Source organism: Physcomitrium patens, chromosome 10 (genome assembly GCF_059467195.1).
Source record: "Physcomitrium patens ecotype Gransden chromosome 10, ASM5946719v1, whole genome shotgun sequence".
Lineage (NCBI taxonomy): Eukaryota > Viridiplantae > Streptophyta > Bryopsida > Funariales > Funariaceae > Physcomitrium > Physcomitrium patens.
In genome coordinates this window covers 5,369,482-5,383,363 of record NC_143419.1, presented here as the reverse complement: position 1 = coordinate 5,383,363, position 13,882 = coordinate 5,369,482, and the positions used below count along the sequence as shown (strand labels likewise).

Below are 13,882 nucleotides of genomic sequence, written 5' to 3'. Positions count from 1 at the left end.
AAAGCTTCTAATTGTTTGTTTTAATAGTTTTTTATTTTTTTAAAATCAATTATCTTTCTTTATTTATTTTAAAAAAGATTTATAAGATTATTTAAGTCTTATATGTTGCAATTTTTATAACTAAAATGCATGCATCTATATTTAAATGCTTAAATTACTAGACAGCACATCTGAATAGTCTTTTACATTAGCAAGTTTTGTAAAAATTATTTTTATGTATGCCAAGAAGTTATGGAATTTTTTTAAGACCTATACAAGGTTAAATATTAATCTCTTACAAAATCATGACATATAAATTATAAGATAGAACTATAATTTGATATTTAGATGATATGATTGAATCTTTTTTTTATCATAGCAAACCATGGAATAATTAACCAAGTTATTTAAACTTCCATTCAAATAAACAAATCCAATAATATATTTTTATCCAAATCATATGTTGAAAAGTATTTTTTTTAATCACATTTTTTTTTTTCAAATCAATGCACAACATCAACCATCAAAGATGTTCTTGCTGTGAGTGAGTTTTCTTTATTTAGTAAATCCAACCACCACCTACAAAATTTCAATAAACTACTTTTTGATTATGCAAATAGAATCATAAACAATATTTCACAAGTATAACTATATATATATATATATATATATAAATAAAAGCTAATATAGTTAAACAATACTTGTACTTGATAGCATGATTATTGTAATCAATTAGAATTCTATTTGCTGTTTTTTGTTTCTCTTTTGAGACAAGGTTAATTTTTTCCCCCCTCCAATTGTTTGTGAAGTCTATTGCAAGAAAAAAAGTAAGAATTTGTGATTTGTGGTGCTCTCTTTAGTGGTGCATTGATGAAACGTGAGTAATATAACCTCCATTGCATCCCAAATACTATTGCTCAAGACTAATCCTCAAGGAATTCTACATTACCTTCAAAGAATCTATTGTCTTGTACACTCATTCAAACAAGATTGGATCTAAAGTCTGCTAAACCAGCCCTATTCTCCTTCAATCTGTGGATGAGTTCGACATTGCTACCCTCAACACGAACTCACTATGTGCTACACTATCCTGCGCGCTGTGTATGCTGGAACTTCGCTTTGAACAAAGCAATGCTGGCAAGTGTCGTTGCATTTCTCACATCATGTTGCCATTTCAATGCAATTACATACTCTGCTGAGGCTGCTTCACAAAACAGTCACGACCCCAGATTGTGTCAGGACCTCACCTTAAATTTGATGGTCCTACGGAAACACTCTTGACAGTTTTAAGAATGCTAAATTCTTTCAAGCCACAAATTAACATTAGTTTAGTCTTCATAGTTGTTAGGTGAAGTTGACGAACCTTTCAAGCGGAAGGAGTATGACATGTGAAGAGGTATTATTAATTCAGTCTGCACAACTGACCTCGAGGTGGGAGTCCGATTGTGTGGAAAGTGTCGGCGGATCCACTGCTGACTGTCGGAGATATACTGCGGCAGTTTATCTCCGACAGTCTGCGTCGGTGAATTGAGTCTCAAGGCATATCTGTACAAATTAGGATTTATACGCGTTGGCGCACGCTGAAGAATGATGCCCGTGCACATAAAATTCATGACCGGAACATGGACACGCATTGCTTTGCAGTTTGCAAGTGTGTGGGCGTGGGAGAGCTGCCACCCAAAGCCGACTTGAGCGAAGGCGCCTCGATGTGTTTGTTTCTTGCCTGAGCTAGATTGAGGCGCTGGAGTTGGAGGTGGGGTGGTTTGGATCGGGGAATGTGGTGGCCACGGGCTGCCGTTCTGATTTTGGAGTGTTTGCTTGCGAGAGTGCCGGTGGTGACATGGCTGCGGTTGCTGAGATTCTGTCAGCCCAACCAGATGTGCAGCTGCCTGATGTGCAAATAGATTTCAGCGGGGGTTCGAGGTCGGGTGAAAATGCTGACCCTGGGAATGACACCGAACGATGTGCGAGAAACTTGGAGGAGTTGAACAATGGTGAATACCCTGAATTGAAAACTGCGTACGAATATTGGCAGCAAATTCGTCGTGAAAAATCAAGTAGTATCGATCGGTTACAGTCGGCTAAAAGGGCGGTTCGGAACGAGCTTATCCAAGTTATTGGATTTGGTCTAGTCTTCATAGGCGTGACTTACACAGCTGCGTCGCAGGCGTCTATGCTCTGGTGCCAGAATTGGTATCTTTCACTTCTGCTACTCAATTTACTGTTGTCCCTAACCTTATTTGCATTTTACCAGAAGAGAAGAGACTTCATGCGGTGGACGAAGAGGACTTTCCAGATCAAAAGCGACACAAAGGTACTTCACTCCTCAACCGAATGTTGGGATAGGTATATAGTATTCGTAGAAACAATGCGTGAGCCCAAGGATGATCTGGACAGCGGCATCCTTGAGAATGCGTCAAAGTCGCTATTGAAGGAAGAAATTTTCGTTTGCCTTAAATTGATGTGTAACAATTGCCATGCAGCAACCTGTACTGCTTCCGCGAAAGCTTGACGCCAATGGATTTGCTGAGATGTCAGAATTTCTCAGTTTGGACGAAATTTACTTGTGAGTGCAGGCTTTGAAAAGTTGGGTATCTAATGTGGAGAAATCGGGCCTAAAGACTTTAATTTCGCCCAACTCGCCGGTGATTCAAAATGTCGCATTCACACCAAATCCTCTGCAGCTTTCAAGTTAAAAATATTTGCAGTATTCCTTGCGATTCTTGTTCCTTGTTACTTTTTCACACATTCCATTATATCAATTCTCTGCGATCCAAGTCCTATAACGCAGAGAATTTCCAGCAACAGAAAGTATCGTGCATCCGATCCCCGAAATCCCAGTAAGCTCCTTCCTCTCCATTCACACAAGTCGAACACTTCCAGATTTGTAGAAGTTCGGTTTGCTGGGATATATATAAATTGGGTCTAGGTCTTGGCTGTATAGCGGATTAGTACATTATGAAATCTTCTCAGGGTTAATCCTGCCCCGTAAGTTGTGACCATGAGCTCCACTCAGATCATCAATAACCACCAAGACACTGAACCTCAAGGTTGGCAACAGCCTCGTGTTTACGGATTTGAGAGTGTTGGAGCCGGGCTAGTATTACGAAGTGCACGTTGATCCAATGCCATGTACCAAGAGTGTTATATGAACCAGGATTGCAACGGCAGGTTTCTATTAATGGGCTCCGATGACTGCATTGAGAACAAGTCGATCACGATCGAGGAAGAGTAGAACGGCAGCTGCACTCTTCAGAAGCAGCCCAGGGCAGCGAATGCTAATCGAACTGGTTCACCAATTATGGTAGGTCAGTCGACAGGTCTTCCAGACTTTCAGGTCTGATGAAGTTCAATAATTTCAGGCTGTAACTAGAACGTGTGTTATCGAATGGGATGCATTGGTATCGAGGTGTAAGTGTCGGTTCTCGTGGTTAGGTCCGACATTTTGGACCCCGAGTTCTTAAAACCTGGCGCACCGAAACCCGACACGATAGTTTGTGTGAGGTGGAGTAATCACAGTGGAGCATGTCTCTTCACCGTTGGCTTGAGACGCACACGACTGCGAGTCAAGCGAAAGGCGCATGCGCTCTCCAGTTAAATCTGAAGCTGTTTGTTGAAGCCTTTCTAAACGTGAACCTGTATTCACTTTGAAAAGTCGTGAGTGAAAAAATCATAACAACATTTTTGATGTGAAAATTGCAATGTATTGGACATGTTCATCGAGTCCCAACCAAAGGAGAGGGATTATGCGGAGATTCAACACGCGTTGGAACAGAGTGGTTGCAAATGACGACATAGTCTCGAGTAGGATTCCCCGTGATGCCCCAAATCGTGGACACCACGTATCACCACATCAGGATTGCTTGCAACACTGAAGGACACGCGTTCCTGATAGACATCGCAGTCTCTGATTGTGGCCGGAAGAGCCGAATGTGCCCGCAAGCAATCGCTCGGCCTGTTTCCTCCACCTGCACAACAGCAGACATGACATGGAAATGTGACCAATTCACTTTCTAAGGTTAGTCTTGGTCTGCAAGGCAAGGAGCTTACAGTGACTTCAGCTCGCATATGCAGGAGCACAGCGCACAAATGGCAGAGCAATCAAGCAACGCAGAGAACCCATAACATAAGTGTGTGTATTTATAATTTCGTAGTCAGCATACAGATGGAGCCAAGACACAGAAAGGAGTTGAGGCCGGAGGTGTTGACTTTCACACCAGTGACGCTGAATTTCGGGACTTGTTCTTTTAATTCGCTGGCCTCGACGATGGTCAGATTGCGGGCTCCAGCAGCACTGAGCACCCTACTCTTGATTTTCGGGCACTGATATAGAGAATGTATCTCTTCTATGTCATTTTTCTCCTTCCAAAGTATGCTTTTAGCTTTCGTCCTAAGTCCTCTCTTTCTCGACTTCGTTCAAAGTTCTCACTTTTGGACTGCAGTGTGTCATGCGGCAGTGTGTACTGCAGTGGTGATCAGGGCTTGTCTGCAGGAAGTGTGGAGCTTTTAATCGGCTTTTTGTCAGCTTCTTGTGGTGTTTGTGGTGTTATTCTTTCCTTCGGGTTGTATTTCAAATTATGATGAGTAATAGTCATTGGAGCGTGTTTTGGTGGGTGTTCGCTTGATGTGGGGATGACCGGTTTGTGTTAGTATAGTCAGCTGTAGCGTTTCGTAAGAGTCACACCCTACGTTTCATCAACTATAGTCATTCAGTCTTCAACAGAAGAGCCTTAGGGTTGTAACCATTGTAGCCATCAATTTATATAAAACTGCTTTTTTCGTCTTTGTTCGTACTTGCTTTGCTCTTTCTTTCGTGGTATTGAAGCAATTAATTAATGTAATGAATTTTTAGTGAGATCTGCACTACAATCCATGTTTATTATGTCTTTTGTTGAGATCACGTCTTGTATAGGACGTTTCTTCATTACTATTCAAATCGCAATTTTTGTATGTGATATTTCACCAATTTTTCTACTTGATAAAGGTGTAATGATCAGTAAAATTTGTAAAGCAATCACTTGATACAAAGTGGATAGTTTTAAAGATTGATCATCTTATAAACCATTAATAATCAGCTTACTATATTTTCCCATATAATTACTTTCTTGTCTCGTCTGTTGTTTTTGTAATTTTGTAATTTGTTTTTCTTAATTTATCACAATATCATCATTTTGCTGCTGTGTCCAAAAGCTGATGGCTTCTTCAAGCTCAAGCTTTGCTATTCAAGCCTATTATATACCACCGCCTATTGCCTTAATTATGCAACCATAAGTATCAATATTCAAATACCTCTTATTAAAACCTTAGACCATTATCGTCAACACCAAAGCTAGTCTTACTACTTCAAACATTGTGATTTTTATGATTTGGCAGATTCAAGAGTTTGTTTTAGGCATTCATCTTCATGATAGATTAAAAAAAAATTAATCACTTTTTAAACTCTTAAAACTTTAAAAGACATATGGAACCATATTAAGTAGTTTTATAGAAAAATCTAACAAGATTGAATTTTATATGCTGTTTTGTATGGTGTAATAAAATATGTTTCTTATTCTTTTATATTGGTTTAGCTTATGTATGAGTTTAATAAGTATCAGTGAAAGCTTTTTTATTTTTTAATTAAATATAATATTTTTTAAATACCAAATATATTTAAATTAAAAACAAATACTTTAAGATAAGAAGTAAATATGTTTTCTTTTGTAATTGTTATATTTTTAGTTAGGTTGATATTATTAATATTATTAATATTGTTTTTTAATGATTGTATTTTTTGCTTTTTATAAATGGATAGTATGTAATTGGCTTATTTTGAATTTTCAAATGCATCTCAGAGTATAGATTGGAGTATTATTCTAAAATTATAAATTAAAATCAAACTTTGGCAAATAATGTTATTTAAAAATTTAGATAAAAGTAAGAAGGTGCATAATCCAGAAAATTATGTGAGTTCTTAATTCTTAGTTCTTTGCTTTTGTTTAAAATTATAGATGTAGGCAAAAAAATATATGATTTAAATAAACTAAATAGATTTTAAATCCTATTTTATTTTTTACTATATTTTTTAAGACACTTAAAGAAAGAATACATAATGACTTTTTCTTTTGTAGTATATATATATATATATATATATATATTTTTTCCTTTCTAGTAGTTTAATTGAATATTAAAAGAATTCAATTATACATACTAAGAATTTTTTAAACTTAATTTTTTTTGTTAAGAGAATGAAAGTTTTAAGGGCTTTGATTTTTTTGATGCTCATTTGATAGGTGAAGTTGTGCAAATAGCCAACGTGGCTTTTTTTGGTTGTTAAATTTGTACATGTGAAAAGTCATGACTCTCATAAGACATAGTTGATTGTTGTAAGTTGCCCTACAAGTTGTTTTTTACTTTTTTTATTTTTATTTTATTGTTATCTTTGCATTGAATATATTTATAATCCATTGTATTTTTTTTGGCCTTTATTTTGATATTTCTATTGTAAATCAAATTATAAATAATGAAAAAAATCTGTTCAATACTAATGTTAAAAGGACAGATTAGTATTGGACAGATTTTAATATTACAAGCTCAATTATATATAACATTACTTTAATTTAAACAAAGAAGAGAAGAATAAGATAAAACATTATAGAAAATAATGATTATATAAGTTGTATGGATGGAATATCAATTTAATAGAATAATGGGAATAATAAAGAAAAAAATAGTCTTAATTTAGTCTTATAATACACTTATATTACTTTTATTTAATAATGGCAACAATCCATCTTTAGTAAAACAACCACTTTTTATTTTATCTTATTTGATCTAATCCAAGTATTTGGTTCTTAAGTAGATTTGAAATTTTTGGCTTGTCTTATATTCTTTCATTAAGAACTTAATCCATTAGAGGTATTTGATTCTTAGGTAGGACATATATTTTTTTTATCAATCTTAAATTTCTATGCTTTACCATATGGATCTTAATTCAACTTGAATGTTTAATGTTATATTGTAATATAACTATTAAAAAAAATTTAAAAATAAATTATATTATAGAAGAGCTTAATTGAATATATAGTAAAAATTTATTTTAGATAAAATAGGTAAAAAATATGGTGGTGGTAAAACATTTAGTATTGATGTTCATTTTTTTGTAAAAATAGATTTTATTTACTTTGTAGGGCTATAAAAAAGTTTGAAAAATTTATCTCAAAAAAAATAATATTATATATATCTTTAAATTAAAGTAAAAATAGTTTTTAGCAAAAATTACCTTAGAAAAATCTATAATTGATACTTAGAAAAGACCAATTATGAATTTGAATTGAAACTAGATCCTGTGGCATAAAATTACACGCCTTTTGTAAGTGTGGACTCATTTTGTTGATTAGAAAAGGCATTTGGCAAGAAGAATTGATAAAATTACTTTAGGTATTAATTTTAAGTACTTTGAATGGATACTTATTTTTTTGAAAAATTATCAAAATTATAGTTGTTTTAAATTACCTTTTTTTTGTGGAATAAAAAGGATTTTTATTTTAGAAATTTTGTGAGTATTATAGCAAATTTATGAGTAAAAAATTGTGAATTTGTAAATTTAGTTTTATTGGATGTGTTTTGTAAAATTAAACTTAAATGAAAAATAAAATCAATGATTATTAGAATGGAAGTGAGTTGAGATCTTGATTGGATTTTGACAATTAGTCAGGGTTCCTATAATTCTAAGGAATTTGTTATTTAGATTAAGCTGATTTTTGTGAGCTGATAGTTGACTTTTATTTCAACATTTGTATAAATTTGAAAGCAAGTGGATAGTGAAAATGAGACCTATTAATGCTAAAGAATTGACATCAATGCCAAAGAAAGATAACAACAAGCATCTAAGTAGATTAAGTGTTTTTTCTCCCAATTGGTAATTTTAATTCTTTTCAAATTTTTCATGCTTCTTTTCAACTAGAATATTGAGAATTTTTAAAATTTTAATTAAATACTATACTTAATTTAATAATAGTTGAGGTTTTAAATCCACTATAAGATTAACTTAAGATTCAATTAGGATTTCTTTAGTATTTCTATTAAATTTCTTCATGATTTAATTAAGGTTGTTAAAGATTATTTTAGGTTTATTTGTATTGATTAGAATGTGATAAAATATATCTAGGATTTTTATAAAATTTATAGAGTGTATTTAAGGCAATTAAAAGCTTACCTAAGAAATTCAATATTTTCAAAAAGGTTTTTCTAAACACCTTACTTTATTATTTTGGATTGTAAATTCAACTCACAATAAAATTAAACTCTCCTATAGCTAAATACCTAGTTAATTTCAAGTTTAATTTTTATATAAGATAACATTAGTTCTTAGGTAGATAAATCATTTTTTAATATGCTTTGAATTCCGATATTTTACTATTTATATTTTAAATGGATAGAGTTTTTTTAATCTATCTTAATTTCTATATTTTACTATATGTATCTCAAATAAGTTGGACATTTTTAATCCACTTTGGACTTAAATATGTGACTTGGGTAAAAAGTCTTGAAACAATAATGAATACAAATTTGAATGTCTCTTTAAAAGTAAGAGGATATAGTTGCATAGTAAAAATATATATTTTTTCTTTATAATTATTAACTAGATTATCATCTTTAAATTATTTTTTTATCAAAATATGTGTTGTAACTCATGAATAAGTAACAAATTATGTAAAGGCTTGAAGAAGGTGCAAAACCTAATATAAAGTATATATGGAATTCCAAACTCCATTATATTTTGAACCTTATTTATAGAAATTGAAGATATTTGTATAATACAATTAAATCTAAAGAATTGAGAAATTAGCCTCTAATCTTGATTTTGTATGAATTATGAGTCTTTAAGAAAGTGAATGTGTAGATTACGAGTTTATTTAAAGTCCTTTGTATAATATTGGTTTTTATTGCTTTTAAAGGATTATACTTAACTATAGGTTGGAGTTTTTTTGCTTTCTTAACAACATGTTGAAAAATCTCTAAGTAGATTTGATCTTTTGTTTGTTGTCATAAAGGTGAAAAATTCCTTGTATATTGATTTAAACTTAGAAAATAAAATTTTAACATTGTACCACTTTTGTCTCAATAGACTTGTAATATCCATGTTTTGCTTAAAATTAGTTTAAAGTTAGACATGGTTGATATTTCAAAATGTTGTTTTGTTATATGTAAATTAATCTAAGAATGCATTTAACATCTAGTTGTACAAGGATTTAATCTTACTTTGAATTTCAATTTATGATTTATAAGAATATTGCATAAGGTATTCAAAAACATCTTTTTGATAATTTTAAATAGCTCAACTTTTTTTATTGTATTAAAATTAATTTTAAATAAACCTCAATTTTTTTTCAAAAATCATATAATTTATTTTATAATCTAAAATAATTCATAAAAAACCATAAAATATCTTTAAAAAAATTTAAAAAAATTCTAATAAAATTTAAGCCAATCTAAATAAAATCCTAAATAGAGCCTGATAAAATCTTGATAAAATCCTTATATAATCTTAATCAAACACTAATTGAATCTTAATCAAATCTTATTAAATTCTAAATAATTCTTAAAAAAAATCTCAATCAAATTAAATCATAGGTAAGTTTAAAAATAAAAAAAAGTAAGCAAATCATAATCAAATGCTAATCAATCTTCAAATAAATTCTAACTAAATTCTAATCAAAACATAAGTATATCTTAAAAAAGTCTCGTTAATTCTTAAAAAAACCTTGAAAAATACTAAAAAAATTTAATAAGATTCTAAGTAATTTTATAGTGGATTACAAATCTTGATAATTTTTAATTTAATTAACAATATAAATTAAAAAATATTACACTTTTTAATTTACCACATGATAAAAGACATACAATATTTGAAAGAAATCAAATTTATAGATTGACAAAAAATATCCCAAGTTTGCTAATATTTTAGTTGTTCTCTTTTATTGACTTCAATATTGACTTTTTAGCATCAATTGCTCCTTTTTGAATTCTTCTTTTGCTCTCAAAGTTAGCATTGTTGTGTAATAATATGGCCATTAGATGAAAGAAGAGAAGAAATATTATATTATAGAGGAGCTTAGATAAAAATATTTTAGCAAATTATCTTAGGAATATAATTAAAAGACACAAAAGTAAAAAAAATTTAATAAGTGTTAATATTGCCTTCCTATAGAAGAGACTTATATTCACTTTATAGGAGCATAAATGAGCCAAATCAAAATAAATGATATATATAATTAATATAGACATCTTTAGGAGAGAATTAAGAATAGGTTTGAAAAAAAAATTACCTCAAAATACCAAGAATTGATACCCGAAGAAGATTGGTTGTGAATCAAGGTCAAAATCAAACCCCAACCACAAAACTATACATCTACACTGATTCGAGGGTTTTTTGATTGATTGCAAAGTAAGATTTGAGAGTGGACTTATAGGAGGATTTTTAAGAGTTGATTTCATGTGATATGAAGGTATATTTAGGTTTTAAAAGCATTTCGAAGTAAAAGGTGTATTCAAATGGTTTGGATTTCAAGAAATAAAAAAAAAAAATCACAAATTTGATGATATTATAAGTATCATAGCATATTTATGGTGAAATTTTTTTAATTTGTCTTTTTGCTTTTTTTTTATATATGTTTAAGAAATTTGATGTCAATTGAGCAATTAAATTGAAGTTTTTGAGAGTTTTTGAGGGTTATAGTCTCAAATAATTGAAATTTTTGCTTTGTGAGAGTTTCTATGATCTTACAACATCCATTAATTTGATTAAAGCATAAATTGGTAAAAAAAATTTATACTTAAATACCTACTTACAAAACAATTTTTGGAGCAATTGAATGATTCAACAATGAGAAATCTTGTTGGATGATCAACAGTCAAGTTGGAGAAGGAGGGCAACCAATATGTAAGAGGTTTTGATAGTCTTTTATTCAATTGTTGTATTTAATTCTTTTCAAATTTTGTATGATTGTAAATTGATTGTAGGTTAAAGTCTACATGAAATTATAGTCAATATTAATAGTTCAATTAATATTTATTGAGGTTTCAAAATAGATATAGTAGTTGATTAAAATTTACTTAGGATTTTCTTGAGATTATTTAAGATTTGTTTAGAATTTGATTAGAGTTTAAGATTTAATTAGGATTTAGTTAGAATCTAAAATTTAATTAAGATTTGATTAGAATTAATTTAGGATTTCATTAGGATTTGATTTAGAATTATAATTTAGGATTTGATTAAGATCTAATTAAGATTTAATTAGGATTTAGAATTTGATTAAGATTTTATCTAAGATTATGATTTAAAATTTGATTAGAATTTGATTAGGATTTGGTCTAGGATTTGATTAGGATTTCATTAAAATTTCATTAGGATTTGATTTAGAATTTGATTAGAACTTTATAAGATTTGATCTAAGATTTGATCTATGATTTCATTAAGATTTGATTTAGGATTTGATCTAGGATTTCACAATAACTTTACTAAAATTTTATTAAAATTTTATTAGGATTTGATCTAGGATTAAGATTTAGAATTTTATTAAGATTAGGATTTGGTTAAAATTTATTTAGAATTTGATTAAGATCAGTTTAAGATTTCATTATGATTTAGTTAGGATTTATTTGGAATTTATTGAAAGTTATATTAGTATTTGTTTAGATTTTTTTGAAAGTGACATTAAAAATTAATTAGGATTCTATTAAAATTTCTACTTTTTATATTTTTTAAAGATTTATTTGATATGTTTTAGGATTTTTTTATTATATATATTCTTTTAAGTATAATTTATAATTTCTTTATGTTTTTTTTTGTAATTTCTTTGAAACTTCTTTTGAGATTTAATTAAAGATTGATTAACTTTATTATAATTTAATTAGATTTTATTTAAAATTCTATTAGAATTGTTAAGATCTTTATATTACAAGTTCCATTTTACCTTCCACAATCATGTTCCTTTTGCATTCACAAACAAACTTCACAAAATACAATAGTACTTAGTTATCAATATTAGTAACTTAGTTATCAATATTAATCCAATTTAATTGGAAAATTAATCAAAATTATAGAATCTTTTATTGACCTTTAAATTCTAATTATTGAAATCTTAATCTACTTGAATATCAATATATTTTAATCTAATCCAAAATTTAAGCTTAATTTCACAACATACTTATAACATAACTACATTTACAAATCTAAAAGGTTTTATCCTTCAATTTTCTGCAAAATTCACAAAATTTACTAAAATATAACTAATTTTTTATTCCTTAAAAAATAAATTCATTTAATAAAATTATGTATTTGTAAAGCTCTTACAAAGTTATTATAAACTAAAACCCTTAATATCAATGCTAAAAAAAAATATATCAAATTTGCTTATAAATTTCACCCTTTAGTTAACAAAAGAATTCCACATTTAGTGTGGATGTACAATTTTGTGCGTCAAGATCTAGTTTTGATTGTGGTTCACAATAGATCCTCTCCAAGTATCAATCTAGGATTTTTAAAGGTATTTTTTGCTAAAACATATTCTTTTTTTTGCATAAAAAATTATAATATATTATTTTTTTCTAACATATTTTATTTTGTCTTACTTATGGTCTTACAAAGTAAATAGATTTTTTTTTTTTTTTTTTTTTTTTTTTTAATATTAAAAACAATATTAGCAATAAATTGCTTTAACTAACTTCCTAACTTTTATTGATGATTCTAGAATAATTTACTACTACATTTTAAAATAATCTTCAATTTTTTCTTTGAGCCAAGAGCAAAATTACAACACAATATCAAATATTGCCTTTTTATTGATGTGAGTTGGATAATAAGAATTACAATTTGTTATTTGAGAAGTGAATTAATAAAAATTTATATTAATAAGTTTACAAACTTATTAATAATTGGGTAGTATATTTCTCATCAATAGAAGATTTTTTTACTATTTATATTTAAAAAATCAGTTATTGATAAATATTAGAAATAAGCTATAAAATTATATATGTATTTTATACTACTTCTATTCATTTTTATTTTTTAATTTTATAACTTGTGTTAGAAACACATCTTTGTTATAATGTCTTTAAATTCAAATAATCTAATTAATTCTATCTAAACATAAGGTATGATTATTCAAGATTGAATATATGATATTATTTTATTTTATTGCAATTATTAGTTAATTTAAAACAATAAAATCCTTATCTTGCTTATATTGTATGCTTATTTTTCTTGGAAGTAAAACTAGAAATCTTAGATCAACTTCTATTATATTTTGTGCTTCCAATGATATCTTTATTCTATTTATCATATATCATGATTTTATTTGCTTTAAAATTTTAGATTAATCTATGGTTTTCTATATTAAAATAAAAACCATCAAAACTTTGAAACATGTTTTATATCAATTCTTTGAGGGAGTTAAATACTTCATTATTTTTTATAAAACCTTCTAATTTTCAAAAACATTGTTTTTAATTTATTTTTCTTTTATATTGAATTCATAACAGTACTTGTTATTAATACTCTAAGCTCTTAATACAATTTAATATATGTGTTTTCTACATATTACAGTGCATTCTCTATGCTTATACACAAAAGAAGATGTACTGAAAGAGTGTGCCCTTTTGACACACATACTAACACCACATAAAAACTACTACTAAACTCGGCGCGTACAACCCGCCTTACATGAAGATATGTGGATTACAAAGGAATTTGTGAGGTTACGGTGCTCTCTGCAAGAAGAATGTGAAAAGACTCGGTTGATATGCCGAGTCCCCACATTTATTGGAGTGGACTTGTAACTGAAGATCCTGTTGCATTCTCGTTGTGAAAGTGCAGTCATTCGCTTCCAAGTCTGCTGGGAATGTTATTGTGTTTGCAAGT

The 13,882-nt window shown here is 29.0% G+C and overlaps 1 protein-coding gene across 3 annotated transcripts; it reads left to right on the top strand.

The window, feature by feature from the left end:
- The first annotated feature begins 1,396 nt into the window (after positions 1–1,396).
- On the top strand, positions 1,397–4,762 carry LOC112287531 (uncharacterized). Of its 3 annotated transcripts, none has more exons than XM_073536648.2 (3): positions 1,402–1,973; positions 2,237–2,293; positions 2,556–4,762. In XM_073536648.2, exons 1-3 carry the CDS (start codon positions 1,820–1,822, stop codon positions 2,576–2,578), a joined length of 234 nt encoding a protein of 77 aa, XP_073392749.1. In that variant the 5' UTR covers positions 1,402–1,819; the 3' UTR covers positions 2,579–4,762. The 3 variants fall into 3 exon arrangements, with proteins under 3 accessions (XP_024386349.1, XP_073392749.1, XP_024386350.1); XM_024530582.3 differs by having other exon boundaries at positions 1,406–1,973; positions 2,234–2,293; XM_024530581.3 differs by having other exon boundaries at positions 1,397–2,293.
- The last annotated feature ends 9,120 nt before the right edge of the window (positions 4,763–13,882 follow it).

What these genes read in the sequence shown, in the direction of transcription:
- LOC112287531 (XM_024530581.3), top strand. Translation starts at nt 1,820, where the DNA reads ATGGCTGCGGTTGCTGAGATTCTGTCAGCCCAACCAGATGTGCAGCTG. An exon ending in AGATCAAAAGCGACACAAAG is followed by an intron (nt 2,294 to 2,555) that starts GTACTTCACTCC and finishes TTGTGAGTGCAG; the next exon opens with GCTTTGAAAAGTTGGGTATC.